General features: G+C 35.9%; 1 protein-coding gene across 1 annotated transcript in view; it reads left to right on the forward strand.

Annotated features, from left to right (window-relative positions):
• Positions 1 to 22,296, forward strand: part of CHM (CHM Rab escort protein) — a 66,584-nt gene that overhangs the window by 19,288 nt on the left and 25,000 nt on the right. Inside the window, exons 4-8 of the mRNA XM_031048298.2 lie at positions 1,090 to 1,214; positions 5,526 to 5,892; positions 7,719 to 7,835; positions 9,068 to 9,188; positions 11,633 to 11,858. Of these exons, the coding sequence (XP_030904158.2) occupies positions 1,090 to 1,214; positions 5,526 to 5,892; positions 7,719 to 7,835; positions 9,068 to 9,188; positions 11,633 to 11,858 (956 nt within the window). The remainder of the gene's footprint in view (positions 1 to 1,089; positions 1,215 to 5,525; positions 5,893 to 7,718; positions 7,836 to 9,067; positions 9,189 to 11,632; positions 11,859 to 22,296) is intronic.

Here is a 22,296-nt window from a genome sequence, read left to right on the forward strand (position 1 = left end):
ATTACAAGACAAATTGCCACAGTGCTTTTTCGCTTTGATAATTTGACAGATCAAAGAGGTTTCTCCATTCCAACTTTACTAGTTAAGGCTTAACCACCTGGCCTGGCATTCTAGGACTCTTGATATGCCTGATTTATTAATCTTACTATGTGAGGCCAAACATTCTAGTGTTTAGATTCTTGAATTTATGTAGAACCAGCTACACTATTGTTTTGATCCTTTCCCAACACCTTCTGGTCTTCTCCTGTTTGATTATTTTCCACTATGATATTTCTGTCCCTTTTGTCTTGTCTTCTGTGCTTTCAGCTGATTGTCCTTAATTGGGAGAAGGGTAGTTACCGGATCCTTCCATTGAAATGTCCTGTAACCAGGACAAAAAGGTGAATGTTGATAGTGTATTTTTCAATGGACAAAGTTTATTTGATTCATGATGGTACACTAGAAATCTTCTGAAGAGGGTATTTATTTAAGAGATTGAGCACTTGAACTATATTAGCAGATGGATGTTCATATTATTTGCTGAAGTGTTCCGAGCCTGTTGGTCCATAGAAGATGGAACTTCTTCAGTTCAGTCTCATGCCTATTTATTACATAGTGCTGCTACCTTCTGGCATGATCAGTGGAATTGCTCAATGTCAGAACTTAATATTCTCAGGGTGCTGTTACATGATGTAGAGATTCCTGTGTAGGCAGATTAATATGATACCCAGATCACTGTATATTTTCTCATGTGGTCTCCATTCAAAGAGTTTTGTCACAAAGTTTGGAACAAACCTGGCTGTGGCAAAACTGGTTTTTAGTAGATTGTATTCAAAATTACGTTCAACTGTACTAACACTTGTATTTCATTTAGCACTGCATTCTCAGATTACTAACACTAGCAATGTGCAAATGTTGGCATGCTGTAATAAAGTAACCAGCTCTAACTGTTAGAATATCAATGGAAAAAAACCATTAAGACAGTTAAAATGATTTATATATATATATATATATATATATGATGGTACAAATTATTTGGACCACAGAGATTTATATTTCAAGAGCAGCTGGTACAGTACAAATTGTAATTTTCTATTTGTTCTTTGTAAGCAAAATACTGGTATCAGTGATGAATGCGAAGATTGGAGTAAACTGATCCTTGAGAATGAAGAAGTTATTTCTCTTAGCAAGAAGGATAAAACTATCCAACATGTAGAAGATTTCTGCTTTGGCGAGTAAGTATAAACGCAGGAATATACAAATAATTTATATGCCTGGAGCTAAATAACTATATTGTACTTTTGGCTTCAAGCATTTCACCACGCTACCGTATTGCATGTTGTCTCAGAAAGTAACCATGACCTCTAAAATGTTCCTAATGTCCTTGTGCTTTTGTTGAAATGACTTCAGTGAAGCTGATACATTTTAAATTACCTTGTCTGGATTCAGTGTAATCTGTTGGCTAACTTTGTGAGCTGTTAATTTACTTCTGAGTAGAAAACAGAAGTGTTGTGTTTGTAGGTATTACTAGCAGAAGGTTGTTAATTTCTCCATTCTTAATTAGGCTTTAGACTCTTTTTTTCATACTAAAAAAAACCCAGTGTAAGTACAGGTAAAATGCACTAAGTACACAAGAACAGGAACATAAATAGATTATAGTATTGTAACTATAGAATATTTAATTGTGCTAAAATGATAAAGTAGTATTTGCCCTTTTCTATTTTTTTATTCAGTGGATTTACCTTACTCATTAAACAGTGCTTACCCATGATGCTTTAGAAGGAATTGCATGGTCAAAGGCTCCTGGCAATGTAATAATAGCCTTTTGGGGCTGTCACCTTCTTTCTGTTTTTGAAGTAAGGTAACTTAGCTCTTACTTTACATACAACATGCAAAAAATACCTTCTTAGAATACACTTTTACTTCTGTGATTAACTGTTGCATAAGCACATGAAGAGTAATCTACCATCTTAGGTGGTGAATATCTTTCTGTTAGGTATTTGTAGAGGTATGTCTGCATTAGCAGAAGTTAAGAATGCAAATTTCATTTTTTGTTTGGATTTTTAAACAGAAGTGTGTTACTTTGTTATACATAGATAGATACATGTCATGCAGAATGTAAGCTTTTCACAATGTCATCTCGAAAATCAAAGAACACCTAAAAGTAACCTTGTGTAGCAATAATGCTGAACAGTGCGCAAGCATGGTGATGAGGAATGGTAACTGTATGGACCTCAGTTGAAAATGGAGCTATTTATTTATGTTTATCATTTTTATTTCTTGGATTTTTGAACTGAACCGAGCACTGTTCTGAATTCCTGAAAGGTTCTTTGGGACAGTTATTGAAGTTGAATACCTTCAATACTAACTTAGGTAGCTAAATGAAATGTTGACAGATATTCACATAGAAACGCATATGTCTTTGTGTAAACATTATAGGTAGGGGGGGAAAAAAGTGGTCTGAATTATGATAATACAATCTGAAGGTCACAGACTCAGAATATTCTGAAGTTCTGTATTCCACAGTAATGGCTGCTTGCTTGTATTGCAGATAAAATGTTAGTTATTTTAAAGCAGCATTCACTTGAATGTTGTGCTTGTAATGATGTTGCCATAATAAATATTGCTCAGAACGAGTATTAAATCAGGTTGTTTCATAGTCTCTTAACTTTGCATATGATTTTCGTAAGAAGATGTGATACTAACTAATGGCTGGCTCAAAGAGTCCCCTAGCAGTAAGATTTCATGCTTTGTAAAAGTAGGCATTATACCTGAGTCAGGACAAAATAGAAGGTTCTACTTTAAAGCTTTTAACTCAGCCTAGTGTTATGATGCTTTCTTGATTATTTTAAAAAACCCCATACAAACACAAAACCCCACATACAAAACCCCACAAGAAGAATGGTAATATTCATAAATCTAGCAAAGAAAAAGTTTTCCACAATAACTTCAAACTTTCTGAGAGAGTCAGTTATTGTAGTTCTGACAATTTACACGTTCTGGCTAGATTCTGTTGGTTTTGCTTAATTTTTATAACTCCTATGAAGTAACCATTAAACATTTATTTTGAAAGAATAAACAGCTGGGTAGCAGTATAATATACACAGTGCAAATCTGAAATGAATGGCCTTAGAACAAAGTGCATCCATCAAAGGAAAAGAATACTGTGTCTACAACAAGCTGTATTGAAAAAAGGCAAATGGCTGAAAAATAAATAGTGAACACCTGTGCTGAATAAATTAACCAGCTGGTTGGCAATTTTTCATTTGACCTATCTGAAGGGGTTGCTGTTACAAGGCATTAATAAGACACATTCATTTTAAGATATTCCTTTGTTAGTACCATTAATTGATGAATGGTGGAAGATAATATTCTGAATTTACACAACAATTTGTCTGCAGATGTATTATTTTTTTCAAAATTAGGAGAAGAATTGTCTCTACAGAAGTTCAATTTGAGTCATTTTTATAGACAGTTCTTACATTATTCAGGGATATTTGTTCCTTTAGGAAGGATGTTATGAATTTAGATTATATACAGTTTTTGGCTTTCATTATGAAATGTGTAGAGCTGCAAATCATGCAGATTTACGTATTCATTAGTGGGAATTGAATAGGAATTTAAAATATGTAAATGGAACGTTTTTGTTACACTGCTTTTCAGAGTGATAGAGGAAAAAATGAAATGTGTTGTGAACCCAAATTTTGTTTTGATTTAAAAAGTAATAATCAAGTATGTTTAAACTGAGGTTGAACTGTACATTGAGCTTGGGAAAAGAGAAAAAGAAAGCGTGCCTCTGACTTCTTGTGTTTTAAAAAGCTTAAGGATGGGTTAAGTAACAGCTTCTTTCTTAGTTATCGCATTCATGGCAACAGCTTTTGCAGTTTTCACAAACACTTATGTTCTGAATTCCTAAAAACCCCCCTCAAAATCCAGAAAGAACTCCAAAATGTAACTTAATTTCATTTGTGTTTTTAGTAGAGTTTACTCTTTCTTAAAAGCATTTGAGAAAGTACTTATCTCTCTTTGATATTTTATAGGTATTTAATGTTTGCAATACGAAGCTGAAAGACATAATTAATGTACAGAAACAGACTTCTTTCATTAGTGCTTTCCCTATAGCAGTTCCTGTACTTCCCAGGGCAATGTGTAACCCATTCATGAATAAGTGCTTCTTGGTGGCTGTGCACTAGTCCAAACTCTTACTTTCATGAGCCATGTGAGCTGCATAAGAGCATAAGTGAGGAATAACTTTGAAAGGATAGAGGGGTTTTTCCCATCTTTTAAAAGAGCTCCTGCTCCTTGCGTCCGCCTTTGAGGCTACAGATGTGAGGGAGTGTTTTTATATGTATACTGAATAATTTTTTGCTGTTCAGTGAATTTTAACCATCCAGGTAGTTACTGAAATTTTGTACTATATGCTTGCAGGTCACCTTTAAAATCATACTTCGTTAATTTTCAGCCAAGATTAAATTGCTTATTCAGTGCATTAATGGCTTGTGGTATAAAGATAAAAAGACAGAGCGAAATTATTGCTGAGCTCCTTTCACTTACAATGACACTGATTTGATTCATCTCAGCTGGTAGTATAAACTAAAATTCCAAGTTCAAAAATACTAGCTTCTAAGCTAGATGTCATTGAAGTTCAAGATAAAAAGAGTAGGTGAGGTTACAATTGGAGGTCTGCTTCATAAGGGGAATTTTAAAGAATTGGGTTGTGAAAAGGCAATATATATATATATATATATATATAGGACTATACAGAGCAAATTTTGTGTGGTAATGTCTTTCGTTTTGACTGGCTGCCTTCATCTGCTATACACCAATTTGTAACAGTGGCATGAGAATAACATATAAATAAAAATGAGTTTCCTCATTGCTACATGAGGAAACTTTATTCTGTATGGCTGTTATGTGAACAACTAATCAGAATGCGAGGGCAGAGTCAAAAAGTAATCTGAAAGTTTTACTTAAACTTCAGGGCAAAATTGCCTGCTGCTTTTATGGACTTGCGATGGTAATAGATGCAAAGTAGTCCCGGTCGTATAAAGCACTTCTGTTTTCTTCAGTGAGTTTGGTTTTAAAATGTTTGAGCTTAATGACTTTAATGCATTTACACATTTAAATTTCAAAGGGCATTTTTAATCCTCTGGAAAAAAAATAATCAAATTGCTTTACTGTTTCTTTTTTTAAATACTGTATTTCTTTTGTTTATGTAAGTGTGTTAGGTATTGTGTTTCACCATGAGAGTTTTGATTTTAAGCTCATTCCATCTTTTGAGGCCATGTAAAATAAGAACTCCAATTATTTTTCTATTTTTTTTTTCTCAGTAAAATACTCATCCTGAATTACAGCTTTTCAGTCAAAGACCCAGTATTCTTTGGTGGGTGGTACCTATGATTTGGCCAGGATAAAGAAATTCTAATGTTTTTCATAGTAATGCTTGAGGTTTCCATTCTGGCACTGACTCAAAACTTTAAACCAGTTTTTAAGACTCTTTAAAAGACGTTTTTTCCTCCTCTTCTTCACCCTGTGTTTTTAATCAGTCAGGATTCAGCTGAAAATGTCGAAGAAGCCGGTGCATTGCTGAAGCTGCCTGCCTTTGGAGCCTCTGATGTTGATGGGGTTGCTCAGGAATCAGAAAAGGAGTGCACACCAATGGAGAACACCTTAGCAGAGGTGGAGAGCCAGGAACCAGAAAAGGCGGCAGGCACAGAGCCAGCAGGCACAGTAGAAGGGAGTGATCCAGAAATAACCACTGAGAATGAAAGTTCTCAAAGTACGGCTGTAGGCGAGTCTGCTCCTGAAACTGGATCTGCACCCTCAGAAAGTTCTGCCCAAGGACCAAAGAAAATCACATATGCCCAAATTGTTAGAGAAGGCAGAAGGTTTAACATTGATTTAGTTTCCAAGGTAGGAATTGAATTGTGCATTTCATGTAAGTACATTTACTTTGCTTAAAAGTCTGGAATTAAAAAAAGAATTAATATCGAGGAGGGATTACCCCACTTCCCTTGAGGCAAAAAAGATGCTTGTGAGAAGTAAGCAAGAGTTAGTACCCTTAAAACAAACATGAGCTATTTCACATGTGCTCTTAAGTGTTTGTTTATAACCAGAGACCATAAAACATAGCTTAGAAATACATTCATAAAACTAAATTTCCTGAAATTTAGCACTTGAGTAATACCCACAAAATTGCTCTTTTTAAACAGTACAGTTAAAAAACTTGTATTTTTAAACAACGAAAATCCATCTTCCTGCAGATCTTTAATGTTTTCAAAATGAAAAATAGTTTTCCTGTTGGAGAGCTTCCTGGCTTTTAGATTTCCCTGTGAATTTCTCATTATCTTTATACTGAAACTAAAGCACTGGATTGTAATAAATTTTCTTGGAAAGGAAAAGAAATAATAATTAGATATAATCCATAACATACAAACTGACTAAAATTAGTTATGTTGAATTCCTACTAGTGTGTGTTTTACTTAGAGGAAAAGCTATTAGTCTGACATAATTATCATGCTGTTTAAACTTTAAAATCTACCTATGTAAAAGGATATGGCTCTGGAAATTCAAGTTAAATGGAAATTTTTCTTAATTTCTGTGCTTTAAGTGTGTGTTCTGCAGTACAGGGAAGTTTGCTCAGGGTTGAATGCTTAATTTTTCATATTCTGCCTGGAAAAGTCTTTCAAGCCTCTAGAAACTGGAAGAAAACCTTCCTTCAGTAATGTAGTCAATTCTTTGTGGAGACACTACAAAATGCATGATTTCAAACTTTGGCTCTGTGTTCCAGATACCTTTCATGTGTGATTGGAATGACGTCATAAAAAAAACCAGTCATTGTGTAATGGTTAAGCAGTTATATTTTGTATCCCTTTAATGCTTTTTCTGCACCATTGTGTTACATGGTGTTAACTGCAATGAATTCCAGGCATTCTGTCTGAAGAGTAGTCTCCAGAGCAAGGCTAGTAGTTTGCAGTGCTGTCTCTCTGGCACTGTGACACAAACTTTATTGTGGTGTCCGTTCAGTATTCCAGTAAACCTTTATCTTGAAAACTTCCGTGTGATTAAGCAGATTCCAACACTCAGGGCCAAAAGCCTTGAGGCATTTTTAAACTAATCTCTAATGCTTTTCAGTTCAGACATATGTTGTCAGTTAATAGTTACATTTCTGCCCCTTCAGGATTTCCTAATATATTTGTAGCATCTAGAAAGAGTAAAGGTAGGCAGATGATAAATTAATGTAGCAGAATATGACTAAATCTTAACTCAGGTATTAAGGAATTTACATTTAGAAAATTTGACATTATCATTTGAGGTAATTTAAGAAACAACTAATGATGATTTACACAGACACTCACCTTATTGGGAAGTGAAGGTTGTAAAATACTGCGTTCAAAGATATATAGTGTACAATACAAAGAAATTATTCAAGATGACAATGCAAAATATTGTCTAAAGCTGTAACTCCCAGACTAATAGAACTAAAAGCAATAGGCTGACACCTTCTCCCTTTCTCTCCTATGGACTGCTTTGTCTCTCCATTTCTGTGGTTGCTTCAGTTCATTTAATATTATGTTACACATACTACATTTTGATACTTTTAGTCAGATTTTACTTTACTACATGTACTTGCAAATACTTGCAGAAAGCACCTTACAAGTGAATGCCTTTGGGATCACTGTTTTCTTTTGCTGTATGCATGTTCTCTTTACTCACAGCTTTTTTTCTTCCCTGTGCAGTTGCTGTACTCCCGAGGTCTGTTAATTGACCTCCTGATCAAGTCGAACGTTAGCAGATATGCAGAGTTTAAAAATGCAACACGAATTCTTGCGTTTCGAGAAGGAAAAGTAGAACAGGTATTGTAAAATAATGCACTGCATAGAATCATAGAACAGTTAGGGTTGGAAAGGACCTTAAGATCATCTAGTTCCAACCCCCCTGCCATGGGCAGGGACACCTCACACTAAACAAGATCACCCAAGGCTTCATCCAACCTGGCCTTGAACACTGACAGGGATGGATCATTCACTACCTCCCTGGGCAACCCATTCCAGCACCTCACCACCCTAACAGTAAATAATTTCTTCCTTATATCCAATCTAAACCTCTGCTGTTTAAGTTTCAACCCGTTACCCCTTGTCCTGTCACTACAGTCCCTAATGAATAGTCCCTCCCCAGCATCCCTGTAGGCCCCCTTCAGATACTGGAAGGCTGCTATGAGGTCTCCACGCAGCCTTCTCTTCTCCAGGCTGAACAGCCCCAACTTTCTCTGCCTGTCTTCATATGGGAGGTGCTCCAGTCCCCTGATCATCCTTGTGGCCTCCTCTGGACTTGTTCCAACAGTTCCATGTCCTTTTTATGTTGAGGACACCAGAACTGCACACAATACTCCAGGTGAGGTCTCACAAGAGCAGAGTAGAGGGGCAGGATCACCTTCTTTGACCTGCAGGTCACGCAGCCCAGAATATGTTTAATCTTATATTTTTTTAAGTCAAGACATCAGTGTCTTGAGAGTTTTGTAACAATAAGCTAGTATGTGTCCTTAAGATTCTGATTTTAATTTCATATCTGGAATGAAAAGGTGTTTATATATAAATTATTTTCTTTTTAATAGCTAAAATAAGGATGTGCTGTCCAGTAAGTTATTGATGTAAGTCTTTACGTCATGTCAGATATTCAGACTATTATTGACTTGGCAGTTAACTCTTAAAGATTCACAGGTTTTAGGTTTTAAACTTTGTAGCATAGATTTGATTTTTCTCTCTGGTACTAAGAAATCATTGGTGTGATAATGGCAACAGGGGATTTTGGCACAGTTATTTAATAGAAAGTCTTGATTAACTTCTACAGTCAGATGCAAATGAAATTGAAGCGAAATAAAAAGGGGAAGAGGCTGAAAAAATATATTTTACGATTTTGATTGTGGAAAATTGGTAATGTTTATTATAATAGAAAACAATGGAAAGGAATATGTTAGAAAATAGCTATAATAGAAATATTCATTAGGTAGCCAGACTATAGAGTTGCTTGATGCTTTCGACATCCAGGGTATGGGAAGTATCTGAAATTATTAAAAACTCTTTTCCAGGTACCTTGTTCTAGAGCAGATGTCTTCAACAGCAGACAGCTCACTATGGTGGAAAAGAGAATGCTAATGAAATTTCTGACATTTTGTTTGGACTATGAACAACACCCTGAAGAATACCAAGGTGGTGTTTCATTGAACAGTATACACTCTCTCCTTATGAGTTCGTTCAGTTCTGCACAATTCCGATAGCTCTCCTGTGTTTTCACACAATTTACTTTTATGGATTCATTTTTAAAGTATGCTTTGGCCTTTTCATGACCTTTTCACTGCAGTGTTTAAATTCTTCTACTTAAGCATTTCTCTTCTACTTCCTACATCATTTATTATTTACATTTGTCTTTAACAGTGAAATTATATATTACAGGAAGGTTGCAAGATGTTTTTATCATTTTTAGGTGTTTTCTCCCCCATCACAGGGGTGTTTTAAGATGTTGTGATGTAGCTGAGTTTTCTGTTGTGGGTTGTTTTTTTTTGGGGGGGTGGGGGGAAGTAGTACGTCAATCACAGAATGTTGCCACCAAATCAGAAATTGAGGAAGTGGATTTTTAAACCTCAAAAGTAAATGTAATTTAATGCATTTTAGTTGTAGAGGACAAGTTCAAAGTGCCTTTATCAACTCTTGGCTCATTTAGATGAGAAAAAATCTGAATATATTTGAGACATAATGTGCAGGGAATAATGAGCATTAGGTCAAAGAGGAAAATTGGCTAACAGAAGAAAGGTGCTTTGGGTTTATGTACCTCAGTGTACAAAGAATGAAGTGAGGTTCTCAGTTCTGGGTGGACTAAAAGTAAACTAAGGCATAAAATAAAAAAATATCTGTCAAAAAGAAATATTGAGAAAAGAGGAATAGTTAAACTATTGACATGAGTTTCAGTCTGAAGCATATCAGTGCTTTTGTAGCTTGACAGTAGCTTGGCTGAGCAGTATTTTTGAAAGAATCTGGTGTTAAAAAGGAGCAGTTGTTAAGGTACTGCTTTGATTACTTGAACAAGTCCCTTAGATTAGGTACAAACATTAGAGAAAATGATTTTAAACATGCAAGAGAGAATTGGTCAATCTAGAGAATGATCTGCTAGGAATAGGAGAGTCTGTGATGAACTCGAGAAAATCATGAAGGGGGAAAAAGCTCATTAGACTGAAGTGGTTTATAGATTACAGGTGATATCAGATTTGCTGCTGCTGGAAGAAATGGAGGTGCTCAGAGTGAGAATATAGGTGGTATTTAGAAAATTTATTAAGTAAAGAAAGGAGACGGCACATCAATTTTAAATGAATCCATTCATTCATGTACCTAAATGACATTACATTTATTTTACTTCCAGAGGCAGTTAAACAGATTTTGTTCCTACATTTTGAAATAGCCTGGGAGGTAATTGGGAATATTTTGAGTCAGACTAGTCTAATGTAAAGACTTCAGAAATTTCAAACTGCTCTTGGTGAGATCATTCCATTCGTGGGAAGGCAGACTTTTAATAGGGAGAGTTCATGATAGTGAAGGATTCTTTTTTTTAAAGCTTTTTTTTTCCTGTAAAATTCGGAGTTATGTAACAAGTCTGAAGTGAGGAAAAACTTGAGGTTTTTTTAGAATGCTAGAACAAAAAAAAACATCTCATTTTATGACTTGCTGCATGGCTGCAGAAAGGGTAATAAGATATATTTGTAATAAAACAGTGGTTGAATCTTAAACGAATATATAGGTAATAATACCAGTCTCAGCATCGATGGAAGTGTTACCTGTCGGTTTATCCATGAGTGAAATAAGCTTATGAGCAGATTTCTGAGTAAAGTGAAAGTATGCTGTTGCTTGAATGCAGTCTTTCCTGGGAGGGGATAATTTAGTTATTAGCATATGAGTGTTTTTCAGAGATAGATCAGTGACATGCAACTCGTGCATTAAGCATCTCCTGAAAGACTAGTGTTTCTTGGAATTTCAAAATGTGACAGCAATAGTATTAATTTTAAGAGGGATATGGTTCCTTATCCCTGTCATCTTTGTGTGTCATCCAGACTTGTTGCAAGTCATCGATTTGAAATAAATACTGTGCCTTCTCATCTGTTGGTTAAGACACCATGTGAATGGCTTCTCTGCACACAGACAGACACTCTAACCATATCAGTATGGATACTGTTCTTGAATGGGTGCCATTCAGGTTGGATATTTTGGGTAATTTACAGGAAAGAGCATCCCAAGGCACTTGAATGGGCTTTTGTCCGCAGTTGCTCACTTTTCTTTTTGAGAAGTGGGTTTAGATCAAGTCTAACATAATGAATGATTGAAGCCATATCTAGAGTTTGCTTTCTAGACTGTTGGACACCTGTACAATGGTTTCACATTTTTTGAAATAATGGAGTGATTTTTCTGTCATCTGAGAAAAGTCACTTTCTGGGAGTAGATGTTTTTTAACTTCCATTTACTTGGATTATCCATTTTCAGCAAGATGTTTGTTGAAAAACTCATTTGCTTTTGTTACTTTAAATACAAATGTACTTGTTTAGGTTGAAGCATATGAGAAAAAACAAATGTTATATTGTACCCTTTACCTAAATTTACTCTTTCCTCAGACTACGAGAACAGCACATTTGCACAGTTCTTGAGCACACGGAAGTTAACACCAAGTTTGCAGCACTTCATTCTTCACTCTATTGCAATGGTTTCAGAGACTGAGTGCAGCACTCTTGAAGGTCTTCAGGCAACGAAAAAGTTTCTTCAGTGCCTTGGCCGCTATGGCAACACACCATTTTTGTTTCCACTGTATGGTCAAGGAGAGATCCCACAGTGCTTCTGTAGGTAAGCTTCGCTTTTCTAATAGTATCTTCCAAAAATGAAATTGTGATGCTAATAGAGATCATTCAATAGGAATCATCCTGTTAACAATTTCCTGTTGGTTTTATTTGCTTTACATTTTCATTGTATTTGAAATTTCCCACCTGAAAAAGACAAAAATTAAAAACTAAGTTGGAAATGCTGCTACTGTGACATTTTGAAACGTTAGAATACTTTATTTTCATAAGGTACACTATCTCTAAACTCCTAGTGAGGCATAATTTGTGTAACTTTTTTTTTAATACCTTTTGCACTTAAAAGTGTTGGCGTAAATTGTGGTGGACTTGGCAGTGCTGGGCTAATGGCTGGGCTTGATGATCTTAAAGCTCTTTTCCAACCACAACCTAAAAAATCCTACGGTTCTATGATTGCATGTAGCTTTTCATTGCTGGTTGTTGTGGTGGCTGCCTATGGTAAGAAGTACTATGAAATGAGGAAGAGATTATTTAACTCGTGTGTAGCTATGTCTTTCTAAAACTGACAGAGGAGACTCAGTGCCATGTTTGTCCCAAAGGATCACTGTTTATTTTGGTAGGCTGAGAAAATATGTGGTTTTGTCTTCCTGAAATTACAGCAGGATACGTATTTTCAGTTTGTGTCACTAACCAATGCTGAGAGTGCATCTGACATTTTAATAATGAACTGGATTTTTCAGAAAGAAACAAAATTAGGCCATGTGTCCAGTTTATTTATTATTAAATAATATTATGTAATCCTTTCACCTTTGTTATGTCACAGGCATACACAAACAGGGCAACTGATGTGAAATCATGTCTTATCCTCTTGGCATCATTTTGTAGGCCACAAGCTCCCACCATACTGAACAGCATATAAGATATGACAAAGCCTTATTACACTGAACCATATACAGACTGCAGTTTTACACTCCAACATCTTAAAACAGCAGCCATATTTCTCTACTACTTCAGCCCTAGAAAGTAATTAAACCAAAAACCCTGTATTGACTCCAGGATAAAACAACGTCCACTTCAACCCTTTACTTGAACTGTGAGCAATGGTAATGTAGTGTTCAGTGTGATTCCTGAGGTATGCTAGGGACTGGAGTTCTAGAAGAGGAGTTGTTGATGGATGCTTTTGAGGACCATTAAGGATACATGTGCAGAGGGTGGGCGGTTTTAATTTTCAGTTGTTTCCAACAGTTCAACTGGTTTTTAAAAGGCTGAGAGGTTTTTTAATCTTTTCTTTTGCTGGCAAGCAGCCTTTCCATCTGCTCTATGTGGGTTTTTAATGTAGTAACCTATAGGTCTGAAATAAACATTAGCTCTATTTAAAAGAAGCAGTACTGCATGGTGAGGCCACTTTGTTGTCTGAGTGATATATTTGTGTATCGTTCATTTAAATATCAGTGCCAAGTCTTACCTGCTTTGTTCTTTCTTGGTGGACAAGTTCTGCTTTTTACATCTGTGCTACTATTCAGAATTTCTGGTTTACAGCATGCTGTTGGACATTATCTTCCTGTCTTGTCTGCGTGATGGATTCTGTTTTTCTTCTCTGTAACAGTACTTAAATTACTGCTAGAACAGTGGCCCCAGCAGTTTGAGCCTATTTGTCAGTGTATAGGATGGATGCAATTATATGCTGATAGAAACATTCTGGAATAATTGTCAGAGTTTGTGGAAGGTATCTACAGAGTAACTGGCCGGCACCAGCAGCCAGCTGTGTTGTGCAGGGTCTTATTCAGACTTAGCAACAAATGAAGGCCTATATGATGTTTATATGTATCTAATGCTTTGCTTTGATCATTAGACAGCAAGGCATTGTTCTTGCTGCATTGACTAGAAATGCTGTGTGGTAACATCTTTTGTCAGTAGCCTTTCATCTCTACCTTAAACTCTATGGAGATTTTAAAAAACATGAACCAATTTAATTAGGTGCTCAGACAGAAAATCTACGGACAGTAGTTGTGTTAGGTGAGTACTTCGGACATAGTCATGCAATAGAACTTGTGTTTGTAGGTTTTTTTGATGTCTTTCTGTGTCCATACGTCTTCATGTGGGACCAGATATCTGTACATGGCAGGTTAATAAATCAAAATACTATTAGAGCCACAAGTTCTGAAGTTAAACCTCTTTGACTTAAATATTTGGGGAAAAAAAGTAAATTTAATAATTAAAATAAAAAATAGTGGTTTAGTTATTTCTTTTTTTCCACTGTAGGTTCTTCTCAATTTAATTTTTCTTGCATTCTTGAAAGCCTTTTGACTTCATTATGTGTAATAGCCAGCATGTGCAGTTTTCTGATCTGTAGTAGGAATATATTTCAAGCTGGCAAACATGGTGTCTAGAAGTCTTGTAAATAATCTTAACAGAAAATCAGTCTGGCAGTGTTGAAGGCCAGGTTGGACAGAGCCTTGGGCAACATGGCACAGTGTGAGGTGTCCCTGCCCATAGCAGGAGGTTGGAACTGGATGATATTAAGGTCCTTTTCAGCCTGAACCATTCTGTGATTCTGTGATCATAGGAATTCTTCAGATCGCATGAACTCTCTATGTCCATTGATTGCTGCATTTCAGAGTTGTGTTTTGCTAAATTGTAAGTCTTCCAATAAGGACTTTATTTAATAGTTGAAGCAATTTACTCTGTAAAGCCAAAAGGTAATTATACTTTTAAATAGTTTGTATTAAAAACATTTGATTACAAAATAAAGTCTGTGTCTTTGTGATTGCCTTCTGATTTGTTCACCTAAAACCAATTTTTTTTGAGATTAATCATGATTTTTATATATGGTCTGCCTTAGGTATTCTGTCTTGCTAAAACTGAGCAGTATCCGAACAGATTCAGATGTTCAGTCTGTATAGTAAAGTGGTAATGCCACAGCCTATACATCATATCCTACAGTTTTTATCACCAGGTTATCAGAGTAAGGTGTCACCTGTTCTGTGATTTCTAACCACCGTTCTATATTCTGTTTTAATGTAAACCTCTTAAGCGTTTCTTGCAGCCAGTTACACTGTGTGTTCTCATCAAGGCTACTGTTATAAATGGCATACATGCATATTTATGTGAATGAGTCAAAGACATTTGTAAGTCACATCCTTGCATTCTAAATGAATTCTGCATAAACAGTACAACATTTTATAACTACTGATGACACTTGAGTGAGTAAAAGCTGTGTTAGTTCTTTATTGGCTTAAACAGGTATGGTTTAGGAGAGAAAATTAAACTTTTATATCACTGTAATGTACCTCCCAATATGCCGAGGTATAGATGCAAGATTTCTGTCTCCATAAATTGGATTCGTGGTACAAGGAAGGTCATTGGAAGCCTCACACTATTCTGAGCTGACAAGCAGCAAAACTGTACTGGCTTGTATAACAGCTTCTTTTGGTTCAAACTTCTTGGTATGAAACTGTTACGTCTCTTCCTGTCTAACGAAGTAGCAGAAGTATGCTTAGTAAAAATAATTATAGTAATAGCTCATTCTTGAGGCACATCAAAGCAAGTCGTTACATTTGGTATGGTAAATATGAGATACCCAAAGTTCAATACGTAAAGCATCGAGGGAAATCAGTGCATGTTTTGCACTCTGCTTTTAACATGTTTGTTGCAAATCTGTAATACAGCTTTTATTTTCTTGAAAAAATGTCACTAAAGGAAAACTATGGTTGGGCATCATTGAAAATGTTAAAGTCTCAGTGATACAACCTTTACAACAGTTAGTGTGATTTTGATGGGGTTTTCTGGTTTTAGAAAACATTGGGGAATATCCTAAATATTTTTTTATATAGGAGTTAAATGTTAAAACTGGCAGCTTCCAAATTTTCCCTCTAATGTAACCTGAATCTCCTTTCTTCTGATTTTTCAGATGCAGAAGCTTTAAGATTTTTTTTTTAATGCTTTTGAGGAGTCTCTGGAAGTGCTATTTTCCAAATATTGTTTCATAAAGTTCTTTTACAGTTCACCTCAGTAAAATATGCCTCTTATTTTCAGTTTTCCTTTGAGAAGTCTTTCTGGAAGCTTTCAGTCGTGGTTCTCTTCACCTGTGACCAGTGGGTTTTTAATGGTTTAGAGTTGAAGTCAGTTGTAGATTGTGGTCTTTCTTCTGTGATTTTTCTCTGTGATTGCTTTATGGACACTGAATGTTTTTGGTGGGGGGGACTGTGCATAGTTTCTCTTCAATTTGGTTTCAGATTCTTTTTTCTGGGCTCTTGCAAGTGTGAGCATCCAAAGGGAAGCAAGACTTTTTGAGAAGTAGTAATGCAGTTTCTCCCATTTGACATTTTGGAGGAATTTGGACAGTCTGTGCTGTCTGCCATCTCATAAAGGCTCTAAGAGGTGACAGACACATCGTGTCTTTTTCCTTTTTGTTGAGAGTCATCCAAGAATTGACATATGTGGTCATGGTAATAGGTGCTGAGGTAGTAGAATCTCTTCAGCTGCTTTGCTGTAGGAATTGGTGATTCACAATCTTTTATTGGGTAGTCAGTTAATGAGTTGTGTTTCCTTTAAATAGGCTTTGAAATTGTATGTAGTGTATGTATTTGATGGACAGTGTAACCTTTTTTAAGTAGTTGTTACAGATTCTAGCTGAAATTAGTCATTTTTGTGTCAGTGGCAGTAGTAATTTTGTGATGGAGGAAAGCTCTGATTAAGACACTTCTTCTCTTTCAATCCCTATATTTACAAGAAGATTGAGAGTCCAGGCTGAGATATGATGGATCATGTGATTGATTTGGAAGGTTCCTGTATATATTTCAAAAATGAATTATCAGTTTTTACCCTTATATTTGAGCTATTATCTCCTACAAATGTCAATGCTTCTGAGGTAGTCTCAGGTACTCCAGCATTTCCAATTATGTTACTGTTACAGTTTCTAGGAAGGTTTTAGTGTTCTGAAATGAAGGCTGGACTTCAGGAAACCTGAGTGAAATAAGCACTTAGAATTTCATTTCATTTGGATCTATATATAAGTATCATGTCTCTACAGTAAGTAAAGCAATATGTATAACTTCTCTGTATGTAAATTGTATGAATTGGCAAACTAAAGAGAAATTCAATTGTGATTTCTTGTGACAATCAGGTAGGACAGATATGAGTCTTGGCATTATGCAATTCTGTGCAAGTGTAAAAGGATTGCAGGTGATTTAAAAAACATGAGCTGTATCTGAGCTGTGAGTTCAGTCCTACATTTCAAAATACGGATTTTTGTATTCATATATCTCTATCTTTGGAGCCAAACATTTAATTTGATATTACTGACAATTGTCAGCTTTACCTGGTTTTTACTAAAATACTGAATAGTCTGAGTAGCTGCAGTGCTGCTTTCTTTTTAATTGTTTTCACTGGCACTTTAGTGAAATAATAAAACTTTTGATGCAGTTTAGCTTTTTTAAGACAAACTTGATACATTTCTCTTCACTGTTGGCAGATGAATGCAGAATGGGTAAGCTAGTTAGCATGATTGTTTGTGGGATCAGTTGTTTGTTTTTTCCTCTAAGGAGAAACTCCTTCTTGGGATAAACATCTGGGAAGTGAGGTAATCCATCATTCTGAGACCTGTTCACTAGTGATGGATGGATAGATTGGTAAAGTAACTCAATAATCTTCATTTTTTTCAGGTTATTCACAGATCAGTGAGCCTTGTCGTTAATAAAGCTATTGGAATGCTTTTGTGTCCTTGCCCGCATTATTTCTCAGAATTTGACAGGAAAAGACTTTTAATTTGGAAATAACCTTTGTTGTGAAATGCAGTGTAAGTGTATGAAACTTTGAAAATACCTCTTGATTTTATCTTCTCAGTGAAGTGTTTGTCAGTTCTTTGTTTAAAAGAAGTATTTACAAATATGAGAAGCTTTTCGACTCATTGTTTTACTGACTTAGAAATATGGTGCTCTTCAGGAGTGCATACTTTGTGAAGGCCTTCAACTAGTAGAATATATCACATGGTACATTCACGTGAATCATACAAGTGTTGTCCAAGTATATTGATTTCAGATCACTAACTAGGCATGGAAGAGTTTTCAGATAAGAAATTGTATTATAGTGGTTAGAATATGTGCTGTGGTATGAGAAAAATATATGTAACATGTATTAAAAAGGCTGAGAATAACTTTCAGTGTCCTGCTCCTGTTCTTGATCAGTCTTGTTTCATTTTACAGACATTCTTGGAACTTAAGAGCACAAAATACAAATGCTTAAGTGAGATGATATTTCTGTAGTCACTTGATTTTAATAATGTAGAAGGAAGTATGTGTATCTAACACATTATTTGGTATTATCTCTTAAGTCTTCTAATAAGTAAATCACTGCTTACGTGGGGATATGTAGATTCTGGCTTATGTATTCTTCCTGAGAAGAATGGCTAGGACATACAAATATGTTACAGCATTATCAGAAGATCTGTGGAAATGACATAAATGTTTATTACTGAAGCAGATATGGGATGTAAATGCAAATGTAATGTAATGGAGTCCCTTTTCGTCAAACTAGAAGGCAGAGAAAGGTAGGTCCCAAAACATTACTGAATTAGTAAAATAGTCCTTGAGTTTCATTTAGGCTTAAGATAACTTGAATTTCTCTTGAGGCAGAAAATACATAAATGGATTTTACAGATGAGCTAATGCTTGGTGACTGGTTTCTAGCCACTCTTTTTTGTGTCTCTGCCCTATGGTACTGATCATCCAAGCTTCTCTTTGAGTGCAGAACCGTTGTGTAATTGCAGCTAACAGACTTTGTGCAAGGAACAGCTTCAACTGTTTGAATTTAGCATCCCAGAGAGTGATTCTTCATGTAGATTTACTAAGAATACTGTTAATAGCAATATCCTTGAAAAATGTTGTCGTGGTTTAAACCAAGTCCCCCTACTCCCGGAGAGTTAGGAAGGAGAATCCAAAGAATGTAGCCCCCACGGATTGAGATAAGAACGGTTTAATTGCTAAGGCATAACACAAAACCCCTACTGCCATTTACTACTACAAATAATAATGATACAGCAAACAGCAAGTGAAAAGAATACAACACCCCACCAGCCACCGACCCATAACTCACTCCACCCTGCCTGGCCGAGCACCATGTGCTCCCTCCTCCATTTTTCTCCCGAGCTCAACCCCTCCAGCTTTCTCTTTCCCAGTATGCATCCTGGGCATCACGTGCTATGGTATGGAATACCTCATTGACTAGCCTGGGTCAGGTGTCCTGTCTCTCCTTCCTCCCGGCCTCCCCCTGGCTGGAAAAAACCTTGAACAAAAACACCCTCAAAACATGCTCAAACCATGACAAATGTTTATGTAACTTCTTCCATTGTATATGTCAGTATTAAGCAGCTTCTCTTTCAAATTCCAGTACACATTTCTTCATTGAACAAACCAGTATTGAGCAAATTTCTTCGCTTTCAGATTTGGTAACATTTTCTTACACAGCTATACGAGCACAGATACAGTATGGTTAAAATGTGATGTTTATCCTCTAGTTCATGTCAGATCTTTGCCCAAAACACAGTCAAGGCTACACTGCTTGAAGTGTTAAGTTAATTTTCTGGCAACTTCAGGTTGAGATCTGGCTTTAGATAATTTGTGAAGCAGATGTGAATGTAGTGAGCAAGTTTAGGAAACAGCATTTTTTTACCTTATGGTTGTTACCATTCACAATGTTGACAAAACTTAATGGCTCTGGAACTACTTCTCTTATACCTATTCTCAAACTTCAGATTTTTGGTGAGAAGACAGTAGCCTCATATTTCATTCTATCAGTCATCATCATTGAACAGTGCTTGCATTTACTTTGCAGTTTCTAGAAGCACAATAAATTTATTCTGAAGCAGAACTTATTAATAACCCTGTTTGCTTCAACAAGTGACAATACTTTTCCATTAGTAGTTTTCTGTGATTCTTGCTGCCTGCATTCGTACCAAGATAAATTTCCAGAATTCTTTGTGACTTAAGATTTTAGCAGTTTTATTTTCTCTCCCCTGGAGATTTTCTTGTCAGTAAGTGCATGCTTGATTTGGGGAACTTAAAGCAAACTTACCATTCTTTCTAAACATTTTATTTAAGAAGACAGAATCCTCTACTCTTTATTTTTGTTAGCCAACAAACAAGCAAAAGGCCACAGAACACTTCTGCTGGAAACCAGCGCAGTTGTGTTCAAGAGAGGAAATTAAAATTTAACACAAATCTGATGATTCTTTTTGTAAATGTATTTTATCAAGAGACCTGTTACTGTGCAGTAATAGAGCCATCAAGAGTTTGTGGTTAGACTTGGGTTTTTCTTTCATTAGCATTGGAAGATCTCTTTTCTGCACAAGTAGATTTTCTCCCTTCTGAGTGTTCAAAGTTGTAGGATGTCACATTTAATTTCTTTTTTCATAAAACAAGAAATAGATTAATCTTGCAAAATAACTGCTTTCAAAATCCTTGTATGCTAAATGCATTCCCCCTGTAGAGTTTCCTTAGTTTACTGTTGCAGAGAGGATTGTTCTCAAGGGTCTCTCATCCCTGTCTACCTCTCGGGAATTTAGCATCTTTTTTTCTTATTCATCAGAAAGTAGGAGCCAACAAGAAGCTGAAGTTGGGTGGGTTGTTCTGCACTCTTGCAAATTGCAGGTCTGATCTGTCAAGTATTTTTTCTACAAATTGTCCTTCTGCAAAAGGTAAGAATATAGCAGAAAAAAAGAATGTCACTGCTGCTGATTCAGCAGTTGAACAGCCTGTGTTACACTTGCAGACACAAGCAGTGGCCGAAATGGCCATGCTCATGTAGCCTGTATGAGGGTGATGTTGAACCAAAACTCTCCAGTCAGTGCTGTGCTTCACAAGTGCATTTGTGCTCCAGAAATGACGTTAAGCTAAGTAGCTGCTATTCTAAAGCAGATTTTTTGTAAAATACCGTGCGTGTATGTGTTAGCACTTGTTCCCATAGTTGTTATATTTATGCAACTTCAGTATTTCTTAAATGAGGAATTTTGTTCTGTGGTTATTTTGAATGTGGAAGATGGGAAATGAGTTCTGTAGTTGAACACTTACAGAAGATGACAGTTAGCGAGCACCTAATTACAGACAATTTGTGTGGTGTTAATGAGTTCCTAGGTGGTTGGTTGGTTTAGGAATCTATAAATGGCTGCAACCAAACTACTTTTTCACCACTCTTAGAAGAGCTGTTCAGAGACTCTACAAGAGTCATTAGTAATAGGGCTCTTGTGTTAGTAATAAGCTTGTTAATACTGCAGTTGCTTAAATTACTAACAGTTTGCAGGTGAAAATGGAACTTCAACACGTTCTTTTGTCAGCAAAACTTTGTCAGGTTTTAGAAACAGCTTAATAAATCTGTCCTTGCATGAAGAGAGACTGGAAGTCTAGGAACATAAAAACGTATGATGAACTAAGCTTTTTATTGCAGTGTCTTCTAACATTCGAGTTTCAGCAAACAGAATTGGAATCTTGAGCATATAAAAAGCAGCATTGACTTGCCAAAGCCCTAAACTTTCAGGTCACATAATAGGAACCCAAACATCAAAACTTTTGGAATAGTTGCACTTCAGTGATACCATGAGCAATAAATTGTCATGACTCTGAAATAGACTTAAATTATCCCTGTTTTGTAATTACAGAAAAAAAAGTGCACAGAGTGTCTCATGCATCTTGGAATAAGCGTTAACTTGGTAAATTACTCAGATTGAGTTTTGTGTTCTAAACAAAGTCAGGTACACCAGGTTTTATCTATTTTACTGTCAAATACTATATGCTTTACTAGAATTCTTCACAGTATGTGAATACATTTCTATATATAGCTGCTTAAATCACATACAGAAAAAAAGGAGCAATTTCTTAGTTTTAAAATGAAATTTGTTTTTTTAAATCACTAGGAAAAAATACAAAATACTGAATTAGCTATAAAATGATATTTGACTGGACTACTTTTTTTGTTCATTTTTTTCCCCCCAGTCCCTGTCTCAGCTGTGGCATTTCCTCCTGGAGCTGTCACAATTCCTGCCTGCTGTGTCTTTATCTATTAAAAGAGTTTGCTGAAAGTGAAATTAGCGGATATGTTAGTTCTCCCCCCACAGTGTTTTGATTGGGAGCTTTGCCATTACAGCAACACTTTCTAAAGCATTTCCCAGTCACAGTGCTTCTGTTTTACCATGTTAAACGAAGATCTGGTGAAAGAAATTACCTTTCTATATGACTACAGGCATAAAAATTGTAGTTCCTGCCAAATACTCTTTGTAAATTAACTAATTTCCGTTTGATAACTATATGGGAACTTCCTGACAGTTTTAAAGCTGTCATTTTGCTAATTGGATTTAGGAATGGGGATGATTCTCTATAAACTTTTAGGACTTCTTAAATTTCACAGGAATGCTGAACACAGTCTTCAGGAAAAAAATCAGTATATTTGACTCTTCTTTGAGCATAGTTCTTTGAACATATAGTTTTCCAAATGCCAGG

This window comes from Melopsittacus undulatus, chromosome 6 (assembly GCF_012275295.1).
Source record: "Melopsittacus undulatus isolate bMelUnd1 chromosome 6, bMelUnd1.mat.Z, whole genome shotgun sequence".
Classification (NCBI taxonomy): Eukaryota; Metazoa; Chordata; class Aves; order Psittaciformes; family Psittaculidae; genus Melopsittacus; species Melopsittacus undulatus.